This window comes from Chlorocebus sabaeus, chromosome 24 (genome assembly GCF_047675955.1).
Source record: "Chlorocebus sabaeus isolate Y175 chromosome 24, mChlSab1.0.hap1, whole genome shotgun sequence".
Classification (NCBI taxonomy): Eukaryota; Metazoa; Chordata; class Mammalia; order Primates; family Cercopithecidae; genus Chlorocebus; species Chlorocebus sabaeus.
In genome coordinates, this window is record NC_132927.1 from 389957 (window position 1) to 409508 (window position 19552).

A 19552-nucleotide genomic window follows, 5' to 3' on the forward strand; every position below is an offset into this window, starting at 1 on the left:
GCGGACTGGAAAGAACCCACCATTGTGAAGCAAAGAAAATTGCCCGCACTTATTGGCTAGGTTCCCCGACTTCCGCTCTCGTTGCTGGTTGGCTTTGCCTGTTAACCTGTGTTGCCCACCACCACCGGCTCCGCGGAGCCCCGGGGATGGAGCGCTAACCCGTAGCCGGGTGTTCCGAAGGGCTGCGGGCAAAGCAGACCGCCTTGCGCCTATTATGGGAGGAGTGGATCTGTACTCTAGATCGGCTCTGTCACTAATGATCCGTGTTACCTTCGCGACTGCAGGTTTTCTTGCCCTTGGTTTATCTTTTGCCCATGTTCCTTTAAGGTTTTAATGAGATATGTATGGGGGCAGGCTTCCAGCCTGTCCAGTGCTTCGCAGCACGTTCTTATCTCATATTTTATGACAGGATAAGGCCCTGAATTAAAGAACAATCCCATGGAGTTTATAGCAAGATCACAGCAAAGGAACCCTTGTCTTCAGCCCAGGGCTGAATCTTGAAAAGCAGAGATAAAGACAGTGATTGGCTGAAGGGGGTGTAGGGGAGGACAGTAAGAAAAACTTACAGATGAATCTTTCCCATAATGTCCTGCGGTGTATTTCCTTCACCACAATGCCTTGGAAGCATTATTTTTTTCCCTCCCAGCCCTTCCTTAAGAAGAAGTCCAGGTCAGGAGCCATGGTTCACGCCTTGTAATGCCAGCACTTTGTGAGGCCGAGGTGGGTGGATCACCTGAGGTCAGGAGTTCAAGACCAGCCTGGCCAACATGGTGAAACCCCGACTCTACTAAAAATACAAAAACTTAGCCAGGTGTGGTGGCACACGCCTGTACTCCCAGCTACTCGAGAGGCTGAGGCAGGAGAATTGCTTGAACCCGGGAGACAGAGGTTGCAGTAAGCCAAGATCATGCCATTGTACTCCAACCTGGGCAACAGAGCAAGACTCCATCTCAAAAAAAAAAAAAAAGGAGTCCAATCATTCATCCATAGTTCTCCATAGTTCTCCCAGTGAAACCTCATTCTCCTTCTAGTCTTTTCCTAAACTGATGAGGATTCCTTCTTTCTTCATTCCTGATGTTGGCCACAGAACTTTCCCCTTGTCTATCCAAAGCCTGATTATTCCCATAAGGGCTCTTTGCAAATGCCATCTCTTCCACTAATTCCTGAGACCTCTGGTTGAAAATAATACTGTTACATTCTAAAATACAGGTTATCTGCATGGCTGTCATGGCATGTAACAATCCCCACCCTGTTCCTTTGGAGGACCTCTTAAGATTACAGTGGGCTGGCTGGGCACAGTGGCTCACGCCTGTAATTCCAGCACTTAGGGAAGCTGAGACGGGCGGATCACGAGGTCAGGAGATCAAGATCATCCTGGCTAATACGGTGAAACTCCATCTCTACTAAAAATACAAAAAATTAGCAGGGCGTGCTGGCGGGTGCCTGTAATTCCAGCTACTCGGGAGGCTGAGGCAGGAGAATGGCGTGAACCCAGGAGGCAGAGCTTGCAGTGAGTCGAGATCGTGCCACTGCACTCCAGCCTGGGCGACAAAGCGAGACTCCATCTCAAAAAAAAAAAAAGATTACAGTGGGCATCTAAGTCATGACACCCACCCCTTCCCACCACATTCATCTTCAGTCTGGACATAGTTGCCACCTCAATAAATGCTTTTTGAATGAATGACACATGCAGGAAGGGAATCCATACAACATATGGATCATTTATTTTCCTTCTAGTCCTGGGTTCAGTACATAGATGGCTTCTCTTCACCCTTTGGGTTGACAATTTTCTCCAGGTTGCTGCTGATGATATGATAAAGCTCGGCCTGGGAGAAGGCCAGAGTGCAAGAGTCAGGTTCTTAGCCAATCCTCTGCCCGCCCCCACTCATCCACCTCCCCTAAGGCCTTACTCCAGACTCACATAGAAGGCCCTCAGGTCCAGCACCATGGCTCTGAGCTCCCCATAGGCTGCCTCATCTCGCTCATGCACCAAGGCCCGGTAATCCATCTGCAGTGCGGGAGGCAAAGCTGTGTCAGTCCCATGGGAGGCTGGGACATGAGTCTGGTTTCCTTTTATAAGAAACAAGTTAACTTGAGAATGAACCCCTTCTTAGCACCAAGAAATAGGATCCCAAGGGACTGAACAGAGAAAAGGGTCAAAGTTGTTGAAGCCCTAATCGGTTTTTCTAGGCAATGCTTTTAGCTAAATATTCTACACATTAGGAAAGTCACAAACAAGACAAGGAGGACCTCTTCCTCCACACCTCCTCGTCCCACCCCCAGCTAAAAGGCTGGTGGACTATCCACTCACTACATGAGTCTCCTTGGAGGCCTTGGCCACAGCATCCCCACGTTCTGAGAAGTACCTGCCAGAAGCAAGGAAATACCACAGGAATGAGTGTTCAGGGAGATGTACTCCCTCAGACCCTTCCCAAAGCCTCCCATCATCCTGATGCCTAGCTTTGGGGGTCCCAAAGAAATGCTCCTACTGCCCCCAATGCTGGTCTTCCAGCTGCCCTCACTTGGAAATGGTTGTCTGGAAAGCTTCCACTTTGGTCTTGACGGCATTCACCCTCTCCAGCACCTTCTCCTGTGGTGACACGGGAGGCAAAGACAACACTTCATGTCCTCCCCATTTCATACACTATCTTCCTCCTCCTTCTGGTTCATGTCTAGCTCACCCTCCGAGGCTCTCCCCACTCTAAGTGTCTTCAGTTACCCTTTTCTTACCTGGATTGCTACCCCAAAATCATTTCCATCTTCAATCTTGGGGATCAGGTGCTGGATCCATGTAATCACCTGTGTTAAGAGGTATCATGTAAAAATCATTCAACAAACATACTGAGTTCTTCCTATTATTGTCACTTCCTTAAAAATTGTTATATTTAATTGGGTACTTATTACACACCAGCGCTGTGTCATGTATTTATTTCATTTAATCATCACAGCAACCATCAGGGACACGTATTTATTGTATCCATTTAACGGATGAAAAAACTGAGTCACAGAATGTCTAAGTGACTTACTTAAGGTTACCAGCTAGGTAACTGATAGAATCATGATTTGAACCTAAGCAGTCTCTCTCTAGGGTCCAATCTTTTAAAACAATTCACTCACTATATCATGCCACCTCTACTATGAACCCGATAGAGCAGTAGGTTCTGAGGTTACAGAGTGGATACTGCACAGTCTGTAATTTTGGGGGTACCGTTGTGATAAGAGAGGTCTAACAGAATAAGAACAAAGGAGATCTAAGCCCAAGGCACAGAAGGAAGTTTTCTTTTTCAGGACTAGGTCTCTGTATGAAGGACTTGTATCTATGGAGGAGTCCAGGGCCTCACTTTGTGTATCTTCTCTTTCCACCTCCCCCATTTCCCCGGCTTACCAGAATGCATTTCTCTTTGAGAGTCCAGACTTCTGGCTTAACCAGGGCAAGCAGGGACAGGACTTTCTCATTCCCAGGGAGAAATCCACACTTAGGGACTGTGAGAAAGAGGGGATTCAGGCCCTTTCTCATCCAGCAGCCAATGTGCCATCTCCCCTTCCCTAGTCACCTCTTATCTCTCTTACCTTCTTTCTTCTCCTGCTTATCTGTTTCCATCTAAGACAAAAAAGGGGGAAAGTAGCTTTGAAAAAGTCACAGAGGTCGAAGGGCTATCATCTCCACTGGGTTTATAGTCCAAGTCCTGCACCCTGAATGCCTCACCTCATCATCCTTGGGTGGAGGGTCTGGGATGGGGATGTCCAGTGGGGCCCGGAGGGAAGTCAGGTCAGCCACATTGAGGGAGTCCTCCTGCAAAGAGCTCACTGTCAGGGGCTGCCCAGTCTCTTCCCTTCATCCTAGGTCACAGCCTTCCCTCCATACATCCCACTTGCCCTCTGCCTCCCAACCTAGGCTCATGCCTCACGCCATCCTAATATTCCCAGTCCACTACTTGAAACTATTCTCTGCATGCTGAATCCAGTTGTTAGCTAGAGAGGATGGGCAAAGGGGAGAGAGGACATGGGAAGGGGCAGGAGGGGCCCACACTACTCACTTGCAAGAGCTGATTCAGGTATATGATTTTCTGTGGCAAGAATCTGTAGAGGAATTCCTCAGCCTGTGGGTTACATTGCAAGGGAGGGGAATCACAGAATATGCTCAATGAGATGTCTGACAAATGGAACTGGAAGGGCCTTTGGAAATCACTGGGTCCAAGACTTGCAAATGAGGAAACTGAAGACCTGAAAATGAAAGGACTTGCCCAAGCTCGTAAGTGGCAGAACTAAGGTTAGGACTGTGCTATTCCTGCTTTGGGAGCCATGGATTTTTTCCTCCACATCAAAAGAGGGGAGAAGTGCCAGAAGTGGGGAGAGTCATAAGAAAGGTCAGATTAAAGGTAGCTATCAATAATTCCGGGGTTACTATGGGTGAAGGCTTGGTAAGGGAAGTAGGGTTAAGTCTAGGGTGACTTGAGGGGGTCATTAGGAGAGGTTGTTATCCTCAAGTATTGGTCTAAGATTCTGGGTCAAATCGCTCAAATCCAGAGACTTACCTCCTGGAAAAGATTCTGCCTGAAGACCTCCACCTACACAGAGAGTAGTACCCGGATGTTGGTTAAGGGTCTGGGTTGTCAAAAGCTTCCACCCACAACAGGGTGCCCTCCAACTGTGGCTCAGGCCTTTCTCACCACAAGCCAGTTTCCCCTGGAAGCTCCTGCTCACTGCAGTCAGAGGGCAGGAATCTGGGAATCCCCGAGAAGTGAAGGCACTAGCGAGATTGGGGGAGTTATCTGGCACTGCTTTGGTCCCCTGAACCACCCGGCTTGGCCTCCCCCCAAGAGGGCTCTATGACCCCTTCCTGGCCTCCGATTCACCATTACCTGTTTGCGGGCTTCCCCGCTCAGGCGTACCCCACACGGCTTGGCCATGCTGCTTCAGTCGCTAGATCTCTGGTCTCCCGGCTAGTCGCCCGGGCTTTCGCTTTCACTCCCCAGGTCCAGGCCCGCCCCCCTCAACCCCGCCCCCTTTCTTCTTTCCGCCTCCCTCCTCCCCCGGCAGGCCGCAAGCAGTAGGTAGCCCCTCAGCCATTCCCAGCCAGTTGCCACTAGGAGAGGCGGTGCTGGCTGGGTCACAAGCCCAGGGGCTGCCCGAGGGAGGGGCTGGGGTGAGTAGGACCGCGGAGACTGAAGCGGGGGCTGTCCCTTGGAGAGGGGCGGTGCTTATAGCTAGGGCCCACGAGAAGTCCAGGGTCGGGGTAAGAGAGATGGGAGTATGGCAAAGGGGGTATCCAGTGGCGGGGCTCCCCCAAGAAGTCTCGACCGCAAACAGCGGACGGAGAGAGATGAGAGCGAGTAGGAGGGGCAGCCAGAGGGAGCGCCTGGGGTGGAGAAGGGCTAGCCGCCCTTAGAAGGGAGAGGGCAGGGGCTGGGTGAGGGTCTTCCCTCAGCCTTCAGGACAGACCGGAGATGGGGCGGGACTCGCTCAAGAGGGGCTAGGGCCGGCGAGAGTCGGTTCCCCTGCAGGGTGGGACTTCCCCGGTGAGGCCCGGAGCGTAGCGGACTGGTCCAGCTAGAAAAAGGAAGGTTTTGAGCTGAATAGGATAACCCCGAGCCTGGGGCTATCCGGAAGGGGTGGAACCAGACTGGAGGAAGGCGGGGAAGAGCGCTTGACTGAGGGAAGATGCTGGGGCGCGCTGAGGGAGGAGCCAGGAGCCATTTGCCTTCTCATTGCTTGGGACCTGGCCCTCCCTCTTGGCCACGCCCCCTGGTTTCGAGACACCCGCTCCCACCTTAACCTTAAGCCCCGCCCGTTCCTCTGAAATTGGGTCGCTGTCCCGCCCTCTTTCCTAGTACTTCCTGTTCTCGGCTAACCCTGGCACTGGGCCGGGGGCTGGAGAATGACCGTGGTCTGAGTGACCTGGGGCGGTGCGCGGGCCGGGGTGGGCCTCAAAGCCGGGCACCAGACGGGAGGGGCGGCGCTTCGGCCGCGCGCTGCCCGCGCCGGGTCCCGGCGGGCAGCAAGGCTGGGGCTGACTCCTTTCTCAGGATGCCGGGGGAGGAAGAGGAGCGGGCCTTCCTGGTGGCCCGCGAGGAGCTGGCGAGCGCCCTGAGGAGGGATTCCGGGCAGGCATTTTCCCTGGAGCAGCTCCGGCCGCTGCTAGCCAGCTCTCTGCCGCCAACCGCCCGCTACCTGCAGCTGGACGCCGCACGCCTGGTCCGCTGCAACGCCCATGGGGAGGTGAGGCCCGGCCCCGCTTGGAAGGGGGCACCAGGGCCTGAGGCCCGGGCTACGCTTACAACTCTCTGCTCTCATTGCTCCCAGCCCCGAAACTACCTCAGTACCCTGTCCACGGCCCTGAACATCCTGGAGAAATATGGTCGCAACCTTCTCAGCCCTCAGCGGCCCCGGTACTGGCGCGGCGTCAAGTTTAATAACCCTGTCTTTCGCAGCACGGTGGATGCTGTGCAGGTGAATCCCCTGGCCTTATGGGAGAGCGGGCTGGGTCTGGGCTGGGGTTTGGCTAGAAAAGGCCTGAGATTGTGCTGAATGGGGAGGGGTCCAGCCCTACTAGGCAGGAAGCCTCCTGGGTGGTGACTGGTTGTGAATGTGTGGCAGGGGGGCCGAGATGTGCTGCGATTATATGGCTATACAGAGGAGCAGCCAGATGGGTTGAGTTTCCCCGAAGGACAAGAGGAGCCAAATGAGCACCAGGTTGCTACAGTCACACTGGAAGTACTGCTGCTTCGGACAGAGCTCAGCCTGCTATTGCAGGTGAGATGCTCCTCTAGTCTTGATGGACTTATGCACCAGGGCTGGGGAGCCCAGCCTAACTCAAGTAAGTCTGAGGACCCCTGTGCTGCTGAACTATGGGCGTAGTTCAGTATTCTGGGAGCTCCGGGTACTGATTTTCCCTCTGTGAATGTTAAGGGACCAGGGCTTAGAGGGAGGGCTTTGTTCTAGGGGTCTAGGTGGAAACCGTTTTTATCTGTATTATTGCAGAATACTCACCCAAGACAACAGGCACTGGAGCAGCTGTTGGAAGACAAGGTTGAAGATGATGTAAGGAAGGCAGGAAAGGGGCTGGTGTACAAAGGGAACAGGAATTGTGGGACTCTGTATTCCTAAACCCTTGTTCATTCCCTGCCCTTTCTTTTTCAGATGCTACAGCTTTCAGAATTTGACCCCCTATTGAGAGAGATTGCTCCTGGCCCCCTCACCACACCCTCTGCCCCAGGTATTATTGGTCCTAAATTGGGGACCAAGTAGGAAGCTATATTGATGGAAATTTGGGATGCTCCTCTTGGTTATCTTCCTTTGTGTTTGTTTGTTTGTTTTGAGACAGAGTTTTGCTCTTGTTGCCCAGGCTGGAGTGCAATGGTGCGATCTCCACTCACCGCAACCTCCGCCTCCCGGGTTCAAGCGATTCTCCTGCCTCAGCCTCCCAGGTAGCTGGGATTACAGGCATGCACCACCACACTCAGCTAATTTTGTATTTTTGGTAGATACAGGGTTTCTCCATGTTGGTCAGGCTGGTCTGGAACTCCCGACCTCAGGTGATCCACCCGCCTCAGCCTCCCAAATTGTTGGGATTACTGGCATGAACCACCGTGTCCAGCCTCTTTGTTTTTTACAAGAGATTAAAATTGTTTCCTTGGGCCAGATGTGTTAAAAAGTAGTCTTGTGATTTGCCCCCATCCACAGCAGATTCAGATGTAACTTGGTCTTTTTTGGAAAGATGTTCTATGTCTCCTGCTCTCCAGGCTCCACTCCTGGTCCCTGCTTCCTCTGTGGTTCTGCCCCAGGCACACTGCACTGCCCATCCTGTAAACAGGCCCTGTGTCCAGCTTGTGACCACCTGTTCCATGGACACCCATCCCGTGCTCATCACCTCCGCCAGACCCTGCCTGGGGTCCTCCAGGGTACCCACCTAAGCCCCAGGTGAGAGAGTTTCTCTTCTGGATGAGAGCGAAATTTAGAGAACTTAAGATCACTTGGTTATGGACTACCTGCCAGTTTCTGTGCTAAAGACTGTTTAATAGAGGAGAAGTAGCCAGTCAGAACCCTGAAGGAGATAATAGACGTATACATCAAACAAGTAGCAATTTTAGTAACCCAGGTTGTTATGGTAGTAGGTGGTTTGCAACCTAGTCTGAAGGGTCAACTGAATCAGGTGGCAATATTTTAAACACCTAGTGTAGGTCAGGCCATGTATTAGCAGTGTCTACTAGGAAGAAGTGAGCTTTAAACTGTCATTTAAATGTTGCATAGGCTATGGGTATAGGAGTGTTCGAGACAGGGACAATGTGTGCAAAGGCCAGAGACATGTGTTGTTACCCAGGAAATGGGGAATGCTTAGAGGTGAGGGATCCAGGCACCAGGTGCCGCTTCAGTAGGCCATGTCTGCTTTTCCATTACAGTTTACCTGCCTCAGCCCAACCACGGCCCCAGTCGACCTCCCTGCTGGCACTGGGGGACAGCTCTCTTTCTTCCCCTAATCCTGCAAGTGCTCGTTTGCCCTGGCACTGTGCTGCCTGTGCCATGCTAAATGAGCCTTGGGCAGTGCTCTGTGTGGCCTGTGATCGGCCCCGAGGCTGTAAGGGGTTGGGGTTGGGAACTGAGGGTGCCCAAGGAACTGGAGGCCTAGAACCTGATCTTGCAAGGGGTCGGTGGGCCTGCCAGAGCTGTACCTTTGAGAATGAGGCAGCAGCTGTGCTGTGTTCCATATGTGAGCGACCTCGGCTGGCCCAGCCTCCCAGCTTGGTGGTGGATTCCCGAGATGCTGGCATTTGCCTCCAACCCCTTCAGGTAACCTGTTCCTGGCCTTCCCAGCTCTTTATTGTGTGTTACCTCAAGTCATTCTCTTCTTTTCTATCCCATGTTTTCCTTCAATTCCTCCCAACTCCCTGTATTTCTGTTGTGAACCTCAGCCAGCCAGTCAAAGGGATAATTCTCTCTGCCTTCCCAGCAGGGGGATACTTTGCTGGCCTCTGCCCAGAGTCATGTCTGGTACTGTATTCACTGTACCTTCTGCAACTCGAGCCCTGGCTGGGTGTGTGTAATGTGCAACCGGACTAGTAGCCCCATTCCAGTACAACGTGCCCCCCAGCCTTATGCCAGCTCTTTGGAAAAGGGTCCCCCTAAGCTTGGGCCCCCACAACGCCTTAGTGCCTCCCTGCCCAGTTCCTGTGGAGACCCTGGGAAGCAGCGCCAAGACAAGATGCGGGAGGAAGGCCTCCAGCTAGTGAGCATGATCCGGGTAAGGACTGGGCTTGGGATGAGGTAGGGCTGAGCTGGTGTGGGAAAGGAGATGCTGCAGGTGGTTAATAGTTTCTATGAATCTTGTCATTGTTAGCAGCAGCTCCCTGTTACTGAGGCAGCTACCATGCTGTGCACTGATGACATGATCCATATGTCTGAGCTGGGCCACTGTCACCATCTTAGATCAGGCTGAGGGCGGGTGAAGGGTGTGCCCCACCTGATGGGCCTGATGGGCAGGACTCTGCCTTAGGAAGGGGAAGCCGCAGGAGCCTGTCCAGAGGAGATCTTCTCGGCTCTGCAGTACTCGGGCACTGAGGTGCCTCTGCAGTGGTTGCGCTCAGAACTGCCTTACGTGCTGGAGATGGTGGCTGAGCTGGCTGGACAGCAGGACCCTGGGCTGGGTGCCTTTTCCTGTCAGGAGGCCCGGAAAGCCTGGCTGGATCGTCATGGCAACCTTGATGAAGCTGTGGAGGAATGTGTGAGGACCAGGCGAAGGAAGGTATCAGCTGTGCTGGATATGGGATAGGGTCGAGAGTCTGCATCTCTCACATTCTCCCTTGCTTGCTTTCCCACTTCGCTCCCTCTCACCACTCCCATCTTGCAGGTGCAGGAGCTTCAGTCTCTAGGCTTTGGGCCTGAGGAGGGGTCTCTCCAGGCGTTGTTCCAGCATGGAGGTGATGTGTCACGGGCCCTGACTGAGCTACAGCGCCAACGCCTAGAGCCCTTCCACCAGCGCCTCTGGGACAGTGGCCCTGAGCCCACCCCTTCCTGGGATGGGCCAGACAAGCAGGTGCTGGGAGGAGGCAAGAAACCCAAGGGTCCACCTAGAGGAGCAAGAGGGAGCTGAGGGGAAGGGTCCCTGGAGTCTGACAGCACTTCCCCCCTCCACCTGAATCACATTGCAGAGCCTGGTCAGGCGGCTTTTGGCAGTCTACGCACTCCCCAGCTGGGGCCGGGCAGAGCTGGCACTGTCATTGCTGCAGGAGACACCCAGGAACTATGAGTTGGGGGACGTGGTAGAAGCTGTAAGGCAAAGCCAGGACCGGGCCTTCCTGCGCCGCTTGCTTGCCCAGGAGTGTGCTGTGTGTGGCTGGGCCCTGCCCCACAACCGGGTAAGTCCCTCCCCACAGTACCTGGTCCAAGAATTACTCTATTCTTTTGGACCCCCACCCTACCCCAGTCCCCATCTCTGATCCTGTCTTCTGCTCTTCAGTTGCCCATGTACCCCTTAAGGCTTCTGGGAGGGGGAGGTCAGGAATAGGCTTATCTCCTCCCTTGAAAAAAAATTTCCTATTATGGAAATTTTCAAACATGCAATAGTAGAAAAGTTGTACTACACTGTATAACAAATTCCCATATCCCCCTGCAACCCCTCCACTCCCAGTGTATTCATCATCAAGCTTCAGCAATTGTCAACAAACATGATCAGTCTTTATTTCACATATATACACAGACGGTTATTTTGATATCAAATATCAGGCATAATATAGCTTATAAATGCTTCAGTATATATCTCTAAAACGTAAATATTTATTTACTTATTTTTTTTTTTTTTGAGATAGAATTTCAGTCTTGACCCCAGGCTGGAGTACAGTGGCGCAATCTCGGCTCACTGTAACCTCCACCTCCTCCAAGCAGTTCTCCTGCCTCAGCCTCCTGAGTAGCTGGGGTTACAGGCGCCTGCCACCACACTCGGCTAATTTTTGTATTTTTAGTAGAGACGAGGTTTCGCCATATTAGCCAGGCTAGTCTCGAACTCTTGACCTCTACAATTATTTTAAAAATACAGAGTAAAACCAAAACAAAACACATACAGAGCCAGTCTAACTGCTCTGACCTAGAGTACGTGGAGGCTTGGGAGCTAAGAAGGGCTTGTTCCTATAAAACGGATATTTGCTGATATTAAAGAATTACTAGGCCGGACGCGGTGGCTCACGCCTGTAATGCCAGCACTTTGGGAGGCCAAGGCAGGTGGATCACGAGGTCAGGAGATGGAGACCATCCTGGCTGACACGGTGAAACCCTATCTCTACTAAAAATACAAAAAATTAGCCGAGTGTGGTGGCAGGTGCCTGTAGTCCCAGCTACTCGGGAGGCTGAGGCAGGAGAATGGCATGAACCCAGGAGGCGGAGCTTGGAGTGAGCAGAGATTGCACCACTGCACTCCAGCCTGGGCAACAGAGTGAGACTGTCTCAAAAAAAAAAAAAACAATTAAAGGCCGGGCGCGGTGGCTCAAGCCTGTAATCCCAGCACTTTGGGAGGCCGAGACGGCGGATCACGAGTTCAGGAGATCAAGACCACCCTGGCTAACGCGGTGAAACCCCGTCTCTACTAAAAAGTACAAAAAAAAAAAACTAGCCGGGCGCGGTGGTGGGCGCCTGTAGTCCCAGCTATTCGGGAGGCTGAGGCAGGAGAATGGCGTGAACCTGGGAGGCAGAGCTTGCAGCGAGCTGAGATCCGGCCACTGCACTCTAGCCTGGGCGACAGCGAGACTTCGTCTCAAAAAAAAAAAAAAAAATTACTGTTCATTTGTGTGTGTGTGTGACAACGCTACTGTGGATGTGTTTTCAAAAATAATTTTGCTGGGCATGATGCCTTATGCCTGTAATCCTAGCGCTTTGGGAGGCTGAGGTGGGAGAATTCCTTGAAGCCAGGAGTAAGAGACCAGCATGGGCAACATAATAAGACTCCCATCTCTAAAAAAATAAAGGGCTGGGTGTGGTGGCTTACGCCTGTAATCCCTGCACTTTGGGAGGCCAAGTGGGTTGATCACGAGATCAAGAGATTTAGACCATCCTGGTCAACATGGTGAAACCCCGTCTCTACTAAAAATACAAAAATTAGCCAGGCATGGTGGCGTGTGCCTGTTATCCCAGCTACTCGGGAGGCTGAGGCAGGAGAATCGCTTGAACCTGGGAGGCGGAGGTTGCAGTGAGCCAAGATTGTGCCATTGCACTCCAACCTGGGCAACAGAATGAGATTCCATCTCAAAAAAAAAAAAAAAAAAAATGAAATTAAAAATAAGTAAATAAATAAATAAATAAAGTTGGCTAGGCACAGTGGCTCACACCTGTAATCCTAGCACTTTGGGAGGCCAAGGCGGGTGGATCACCTGAGGTCAGGAGTTTGAAACCAGCCTGACCAACATGGTGAAACCCTGTCTCTACAAAAAATACAAAAATTAGCCGGGCGTGGTAGTGGGTGCCTGTAATCCCAGCTACTTGGGAGGCTGAGGCAGGAAAATCTCTTGAACCTGGGAGACAGAGGTTGCAGTGACCCAGGATTGTGCCACGGCACTCCAGTCTGAGCTATGGAGTAAGACTCTGTCTCAAAATCAATTAAATAAATAAATAATTGTAGAATCTACAGGAGGTTTCAAAAATAGTATATAGAGTCCTGTGTACTTTTCACTCACCTTCACCCAGTGATGACTTTATTTTTTTGAGACGGAGTCTCGCTCTGTCACCCTGACTGGAGCGCAGTGGCGCAATTATGGCTCACTGCAACCCCCACCTCCCTGTTCAAGCGATTCCCCTGTCTCAGCCTCCCGAATAGCTGTGATTACAGGCATCTTCTACCACACCTGGCTAATTTTTTTTTTTTTTTTTTTTTTTTTTTTTTTTTTGAGATGGAGTTTTGCTCTTGTTGCCCAGGCTGGAGTGCAATGGTGCGATCTCGGCTCACTGCAGCCTCCGCCTCCCGAGTTCAAACGATTCTCCTGCCTCAGCCTCCCGAGTAGCTGGGATTACAGGCATGCACCACCACACCTGCCTAATTTTGTATTTTTAGTAGAGACAGGGTTTCTCAATGTTGGTCAGGCTGGTGTGGAACTCCCGACCTCAGGTGATCCGCCTGCCTCAGCCTCCTAAAGTGCTGGGATTACGGGCACGAGCCATGGTGCCTGGCCTAATTTTTGTATTTTTAGTAGAGACAAGGTTTCGCCATGTTGGCAGGCTGGTCTCGAACTCCTGGCCTCAAGTGATCCGCCCACCTTGGCTTCCCAAAGTACTGGGATTACAGGTGTGAGCCAGCATGCCCGACCCCCACTGGTGATTTCTTATATAATTATAGTACAATATCAAGACCAAGAAATAGACATTGCTACAACGTTAGCTTTATTATAGGTCTTGTTCATTTTTCACGTGGATGTGCCGCTGTGTGTATGTGTGGTTCTGTGCAGTTCTGTCCCATGTATAGATGCATATAACCACCACCATAATCAAGATATAGATTGTTTCCTCACCAAAGAGGAACTCCCTCATGTACCTCTTTAATTATACCCTTCTGCCACCACTTCTAGTCACCCAGCAACCATGAATCTGTTCTCCACCTCTATAGTTTTGTCATTTCAAGCATGTTACTTGTATATTTAATGGAATATGAATGTTTTTATAGGCACTTTTGTCTTTACCTTAGGTGTCACCATTGTCTATTTTCCTCCACCTGACTGTCTTCAGATGTTTAGGTTGCCTGCCTGGCCCCTGCTGGCACTTGAAGTTGTTAACCCTGCCTAGTTGTTAATTAGAGCCTGATTTCTTCGTAGACACCTGGCCACTGCCTCTTCCCTAGGCTGGCAGCTGTGGCTTCTGACCCCCTCCCTCCAACCCCTCACCCTCCAGATGCAGGCCCTGACTTCCTGTGAGTGCACCATCTGTCCTGACTGCTTCCGCCAGCACTTCACCATCGCCTTGAAGGAGAAGCACATCACAGACATGGTGTGCCCTGCCTGTGGCCGCCCTGACCTCACCGATGACACACAGTTGCTCAGCTACTTCTCTACCCTTGACATCCAGGTACTGCAGCCCCTCTAGGACTCAGGTACCCTGAGCTTTGAATAGCAACCCTCCCACCCACCACCTCTGCATCCTGTCCCCAGCTTCGAGAGAGCCTAGAGCCAGATGCCTATGCGTTGTTCCATAAGAAGCTGACCGAGGGTGTGCTGATGCGGGACCCCAAGTTCTTGTGGTGTGCCCAGGTAAGTGGCCTGCCCAGGGGAGCTACTGTGGAGGGACGGGATGGTTCCATGTCAGGCCTTTGATAACTTTATGCTCTTGTACTTGCAGTGCTCCTTTGGCTTCATATATGAGCGTGAGCAGCTGGAGGCAACCTGTCCCCAGTGTCACCAGACCTTCTGTGTGCGCTGCAAGCGCCAGGTGAGGCACATTCATCCTTTCAGAAATACTTGCTGAGCTACTGTCAGGTACTGTGTTAGACTCAGGGGAGTTTGTATACTGGAGAGCAAAATAGATATGAGCTCTGAGGCCAAAAGAGCTTACAGACTAGTCAGAAAGACTAGACACAAGGAGAAAGGGAAGAAAGCACAGGGAGGGAGGAAATCGGGAGAGAAAGGAAAGGGGAGGCGGAAGGAAGGGAAGTAAGCCAGAGGAACTAATTATACATAGGCTTAAGTTCTATGAAGAAAACAAACAGGAATCTGAGATCAGGGTAACAGAGTGGACCTACTTAGGGTAGAGAGGTCAGACAAGTCTTCTCTAAAATGGTTTAAGCTCAGGCCTAAACATTAAAAAGAAGCCAGCCACGCAGAGAGCATTTGGGAGAGAAAGAACAATACATGGAAAGGACCAGAGTCAGAAAAAAGTGTTGTGTGGCTGGAGCCTGGAAAGCAAGGTGGGAGTGGCAGGTGGTCAGAGAGAAGCCAGCTGCCAGGTCTGGAGAGCCCTGGAGGCCAAGTGAGGCAGGTATCCGTCCGCCTTCATTCTGAGAAAAAGCAAGGGTGATACTATCTCATTTATCTTTCGTTTATTTATTTATTTATTTTTAGAGACAAGGACTCACTCTCACCCAGGCTGGGGTCCTCTGGTGTAGTCACAGCTCACTATAGCCTCCAACTCCTGGTCTCAAGTGATCCCTCGCCTTAGCCTTCCAAAGTACTGGGATTACACGCATGAGCCACTATGCCCAGCCACATTTATCTTTTAAGAAGTATAATATTTGGCTAGGCACAGTGGCTTCTGCCTGTAATCCCATCACTTTGGGAGGCCATGGTGGGTGGATCACTTGAGGTCGGGAGTTCAAGACCAGCCTGCCCAATATGGTGAAACCCCGTCTCTACTAAAACTATGAAAATTAGCTGGGTGTGGTGGCATGTGCCTGTAATCCCAGCTACTCTGGAGGCTGGGGCAGGAGAATCACTTGAACCCAGGAGGTGGAGGCTGCAGTGAGCCGAGATCATGCCATTGCACTCCAGCCTGGGTGACAGAGCGAGACTCCATCTCAAAAAAAAAACAAAAAAAATTTCATCTGCATCATGTCTGAAACAAAGTGAACACCTAAGACTACCACGGGACCAAAAACACCACCAATACTGTGGAAGCTACCTGACTTACAATTTTGAAGTCCTTTACTATGGGGAGAATTGATCCTAGGGGTGCAGGAATGGGAAACAGACTAGTAACCAAGGCAAGCAATTGAGGCAAGGGCTGATAGTGACCTGGAGTAAAGTGGTAGCAGTAGGGATGAAGGAAAAGGGGATAATATTGAGATGGTCTGTGGGGTGGAAACAAGGCAAAAGTAGTGTGAGGCGGTAGGAGAAAATGAAAGAACCAAGGATGGCCTCTCATTTTTAGATCTGAGCAAATGGTAGGTGGCAGTGACATAAACCAAGCTGGGGACCACTGGATGTGAGTGGAGGGGCTAGGAAGAAGGGCCAGGGGATGGGATAGAGCTCCCACGTGAAGCCTACTTTCTCTCCGGCAGTGGGAGGAGCAGCACCGAGGTCGGAGCTGTGAGGACTTCCAGAACTGGAAACGCATGAATGACCCAGAATACCAGGCCCAGGGCCTAGCAATGTATCTTCAGGAAAACGGCATTGGTAAGGCTGCCCCACTTGGCCTGTTTGCTCAGAAGCCTGTCGTTGCCAGCAGCTCTCTTCTTGAGGGCCTTGAGTTGCAGCGGCAGCTCCAGCCCTGACCTCTTGTCCTTTGCAGACTGCCCCAAATGCAAGTTCTCGTATGCCCTGGCCCGAGGAGGCTGCATGCACTTTCACTGTACCCAGTGCCGTCACCAGTTCTGCAGCGGCTGCTACAATGCCTTTTACGCCAAGAATGTGAGCCCAGAGAGTTGGCGAAGGGATGGAAGGGTGGGGGTCTCCATTGGGTTTGAGAGGCAGAGGCCATTGAGGAGTGGCCCCGGGGAAGAGAAGAGGTCAATGGGATGTAAAGCACAACTCTCTATCCCCTTACCCTTTGCTTGCTCCTCCAATGTCTCCATCTCCCCTCACCCATACACCCCTCACGCAGGGGTTCCTGAGAGGCCAGGACCCCAACAGTCTCCAACTTCCTCTCTCCCATCTGGGTTTCTTCCAGAAATGTCCAGACCCTAACTGCAGGGTGAAAAAGTCTCTGCACGGCCACCACCCTCGAGACTGTCTCTTCTACCTACGGGACTGGACTGCTCTCCGACTTCAGAAGCTGCTACAGGTCAGAGGTGGTCAGGAGAGAAGAAGACTGGGCCCAGGGTGGGCAAGAATGGAAAAGACTTCATGCTAGGAAATGCAACAGGGACTGGCATCAAGGGGAATGTAACACCCATCTGTCTCTCCTCCTCAGGACAATAACGTCATGTTTAATACAGAGCCTCCAGCTGGGGCCCGGGCAGTCCCTGGAGGTGAGTGTTAGGACAAGCCTTTGAGAAGAAGAGATGGTGTGCTGGGCTCCTACTGTATGATGGGTAAAGGGGAGGCTTGAGTCTGGGGCCACTTGTTGCACGCCCTTTGGCAAGTTAATTGAGACTCCAGGCCTTGTTTCTTCCGCTGTAAAACAGGGGTAGTATCTACCTTGCAGCTAAGCCACTTTACGTAAGACATCTTTAAAGAACCTGGTACCCAAGAAGGCATTAATACTAATTTTCTTCTCCCATTCCCAAATGATCATAATTCATTAATTAACTCAATGAGTGTTTAATGAGATCTGCTAGTTGCAGGGCACTGTTTTAGATTCCATGAGGGTAACAGAAAGGTGTTACGTGTGGTTCTAACCTCTTTCACTTCCTACAGTATAGACAGAGGTAAGTCTACAGTCCATACCACCCTGAATGTGACTAATCTTTTCTGATCTTGGAGGCTAAGCAGGTTCGGGCCTAGTTAGTACTTGGATGAGAGATTGGCTGGGAATACCAGGTGCTGTAGGCTTTAAATTAAAAAAAAAAAATAGAGGTGGCCTGCCAGGTGCGGTGGCTCATGCCTGTAATCCCAACACTTTGGGAAGCCAAGGCAGGCGGATCATGAAGTCAGGAGATGGAGACCATCCTGGCTAACACGGTGAAACCCTGTCTCTACTAAAAAATAGAAAAAATTAGCCGGGCGTGGTGGCAGGTGCCTGTAGTCCCAGCTGCTCAGGAGGCTGAGGCAGGAGAATGGCATGAACCTGGGAGGCGGAGCTTGCAATGAGCCAAGATCGCACCACTGCACTCCAGCCTGGGCAACAGTGAGACTCGGTCTCAAAAAAAAAAAAAGAGGTGGCCAAGCGCAGTGGCTCATGCCTATAATCCCAGCACTTTGGGAGGCCAAGGCAGGTGGATCACCTGAGGTCAGGAGTTCGAGACCAGCCTGGCCAACAAGGTGAAACCCTGTCTGTACTAAAAATACAAAAAAAATTAGCCAGGTGTGGTGGCAAGCACCTGTAATCCCAGCTACCTGGGTGGCTGAGGCAGGAGAATCGCTTGAACCCGGAAGGAGGCGGAGATTGCAGTGAGCCAAGATTGCGCCATTGCACTCCAGTCCAGCCTGGACAACAAGGGTGAAACACCATCTCCAAAAAAAAAAAAAAAAAAAAAAAAAACAGAGGTAGCCAGGAGTGGTGGCTCACACCCATAATCCCAGCACTTTGGGAGGCTAAGGCAAGAGGATTACTTGAGCCCAGGAGTTTGAGACCAGCATGAACAACATAGTGAGACCCTGTCTCTATTAAAAAAAAAAAAAAAAAGAGGTAAGACCTTCACAGAATAAGTAAGTTAACTAGTCAAGAGATAAATAACAACCAAAAAAAAAAAAGAAGCTATCTCAAGAGGGTGTGTGTTTATGAACCAAAAGCCAGCTTGGATAAAAGTAGGGACAAGTTCCTGCCTCTGTATCAGATGGTCTGCCGCTGATGGCACCTCTGAGTACCCACCAGTACCACTGGGAAAGCGGGAGTTGCTGTGCTCAGTCCCTTCCTTGGAGGCTGCCTTCCCTACCTTGTGAGTATCCCAGTTCTGGAGCTTTGTGGTTATTGGCCTCCCAACAGACGCTCCCTTCTTCCCTCACCTTCAGGTGGCTGCCGAGTAATGGAGCAGAAGGAGGTTCCCAATGGGCTCAGGGATGAAGCTTGTGGCAAGGAAACTCCAGCTGGCTATGCTGGCCTGTGCCAGTGAGTGTCAGCAGGACATGGGCATGGTGTTGGGCGGTGGGTAGAAGTGGTGAGGGCATGCCCAGGCAGTAAAGTGGGTCCCTGTAGTAGGTCTCGCAGGTCCACTGCAGTAGGTCTCGCAGTGGGTAGAAGGGAGGAGGCTTTCTGGGTAAGGGCATGGATAGATAGTAGCAGGCAGTGTGGGCACAGGCAGGGGTTGTTAATCTTGTTCGTCCAAGTGTCTCAGAGCCCAGCTATGTTAGACACACTCAGTTAATATTAGTCAACAGAACAAATATCCTGCTCCCTTTTCTCCCCAGGGCACACTACAAAGAGTATCTTGTGAGTCTCATCAATGCCCACTCTCTGGACCCAGCCACCCTGTATGAGGTGGAAGAGCTGGAGACGGCCACTGAGCGCTACCTACACGTACGCCCCCAGCCTTTGGCTGGAGAGGATCCCCCTGCCTACCAGGCCCGCTTGTTACAGGTATAGCCTCCACCCAGCCTCACCTCTGACCCCACCCTACAGAAGTCACCTGGTGCAGGCTGTGTCTGAGCTCCAGGCTCCTAATATCATTACCTTCTCTCTCCTGCAGAAGCTGACAGAAGAGGTACCCTTGGGACAGAGTATCCCCCGCAGGAGGAAGTAGCTGAGAGTAAGGGTCCCGATGAGGGTCCCATGGCCTACTCCCTCAGGAACAGCTCCAGCACCAATAAAGAGGCATCTTACCACCCAGGCTTCTTGGTGGTCCTTCTTCCTGGTGCCACCATCTAGGGGCACCAGGGAAAGAGTGGGGTGAACAGAGCTTTGCCGAAAAGGGCCCCCTGCAACCTAGTGCCTGACCCTCCCTGGACTCAGGACCAGGAAGGAGTTGACACCCTGGATGGTCAAGGGAGGCCCTCCCCATCCAGCCACCTGGCCTGGGCTCCCTCCCTCCCTGCATCCTTTCTTCCTTTCATTGAAT

General features: G+C 51.6%; 2 protein-coding genes across 3 annotated transcripts; one reads left to right on the top strand and one right to left on the bottom strand.

Moving 5' to 3' along the window:
• Positions 1-1701: 1701 nt before the first annotated feature.
• PSME2 (proteasome activator subunit 2) lies at positions 1702-5593 on the bottom strand. Its single transcript, XM_007986295.3, has 11 exons — positions 4863-5593; positions 4536-4568; positions 4038-4100; positions 3707-3793; positions 3571-3601; positions 3386-3483; positions 2731-2799; positions 2523-2590; positions 2312-2366; positions 1922-2008; positions 1702-1826 (listed from the first exon to the last, which is right to left on the bottom strand). Exons 1-11 carry the CDS (start codon positions 4908-4910, stop codon positions 1746-1748), a joined length of 720 nt encoding a protein of 239 aa, XP_007984486.1. The 5' UTR covers positions 4911-5593; the 3' UTR covers positions 1702-1745.
• A 234-nt stretch (positions 5594-5827) lies between these two features.
• Positions 5828-19319, top strand: RNF31 (ring finger protein 31). Of its 2 annotated transcripts, XM_007986294.3 has the most exons (21): positions 5828-6219; positions 6304-6450; positions 6598-6753; positions 6982-7041; positions 7141-7216; positions 7743-7920; positions 8400-8787; positions 8948-9238; positions 9491-9739; positions 9845-10030; positions 10146-10352; positions 13861-14034; positions 14118-14216; positions 14305-14394; positions 15959-16073; positions 16189-16307; positions 16567-16680; positions 16810-16867; positions 18510-18606; positions 18906-19074; positions 19184-19319. In XM_007986294.3, exons 1-21 carry the CDS (start codon positions 6028-6030, stop codon positions 19235-19237), a joined length of 3219 nt encoding a protein of 1072 aa, XP_007984485.2. In that variant the 5' UTR covers positions 5828-6027; the 3' UTR covers positions 19238-19319. The 2 variants fall into 2 exon arrangements, with proteins under 2 accessions (XP_007984485.2, XP_037841381.1); XM_037985453.2 differs by lacking the exon at positions 5828-6219 and having other exon boundaries at positions 6598-6817.
• Positions 19320-19552: the final 233 nt, after the last annotated feature.

Coding starts and splice junctions, on each gene's coding strand:
- PSME2 (XM_007986295.3), bottom strand. CDS start 4,910: ATGGCCAAGCCGTGTGGGGTACGCCTGAGCGGGGAAGCCCGCAAACAG. Junction 2,367..2,522: donor TTCCAGACAACCATTTCCAA/GTGAGGGCAGCT, acceptor TGCTTCTGGCAG/GTACTTCTCAGAACGTGGGG. Junction 2,009..2,311: donor CCTCCAAGGAGACTCATGTA/GTGAGTGGATAG, acceptor CCCGCACTGCAG/ATGGATTACCGGGCCTTGGT.
- RNF31 (XM_007986294.3), top strand. CDS start 6,028: ATGCCGGGGGAGGAAGAGGAGCGGGCCTTCCTGGTGGCCCGCGAGGAG. Junction 6,220..6,303: donor GCTGCAACGCCCATGGGGAG/GTGAGGCCCGGC, acceptor CATTGCTCCCAG/CCCCGAAACTACCTCAGTAC. Junction 16,074..16,188: donor TCTTCAGGAAAACGGCATTG/GTAAGGCTGCCC, acceptor TGTCCTTTGCAG/ACTGCCCCAAATGCAAGTTC.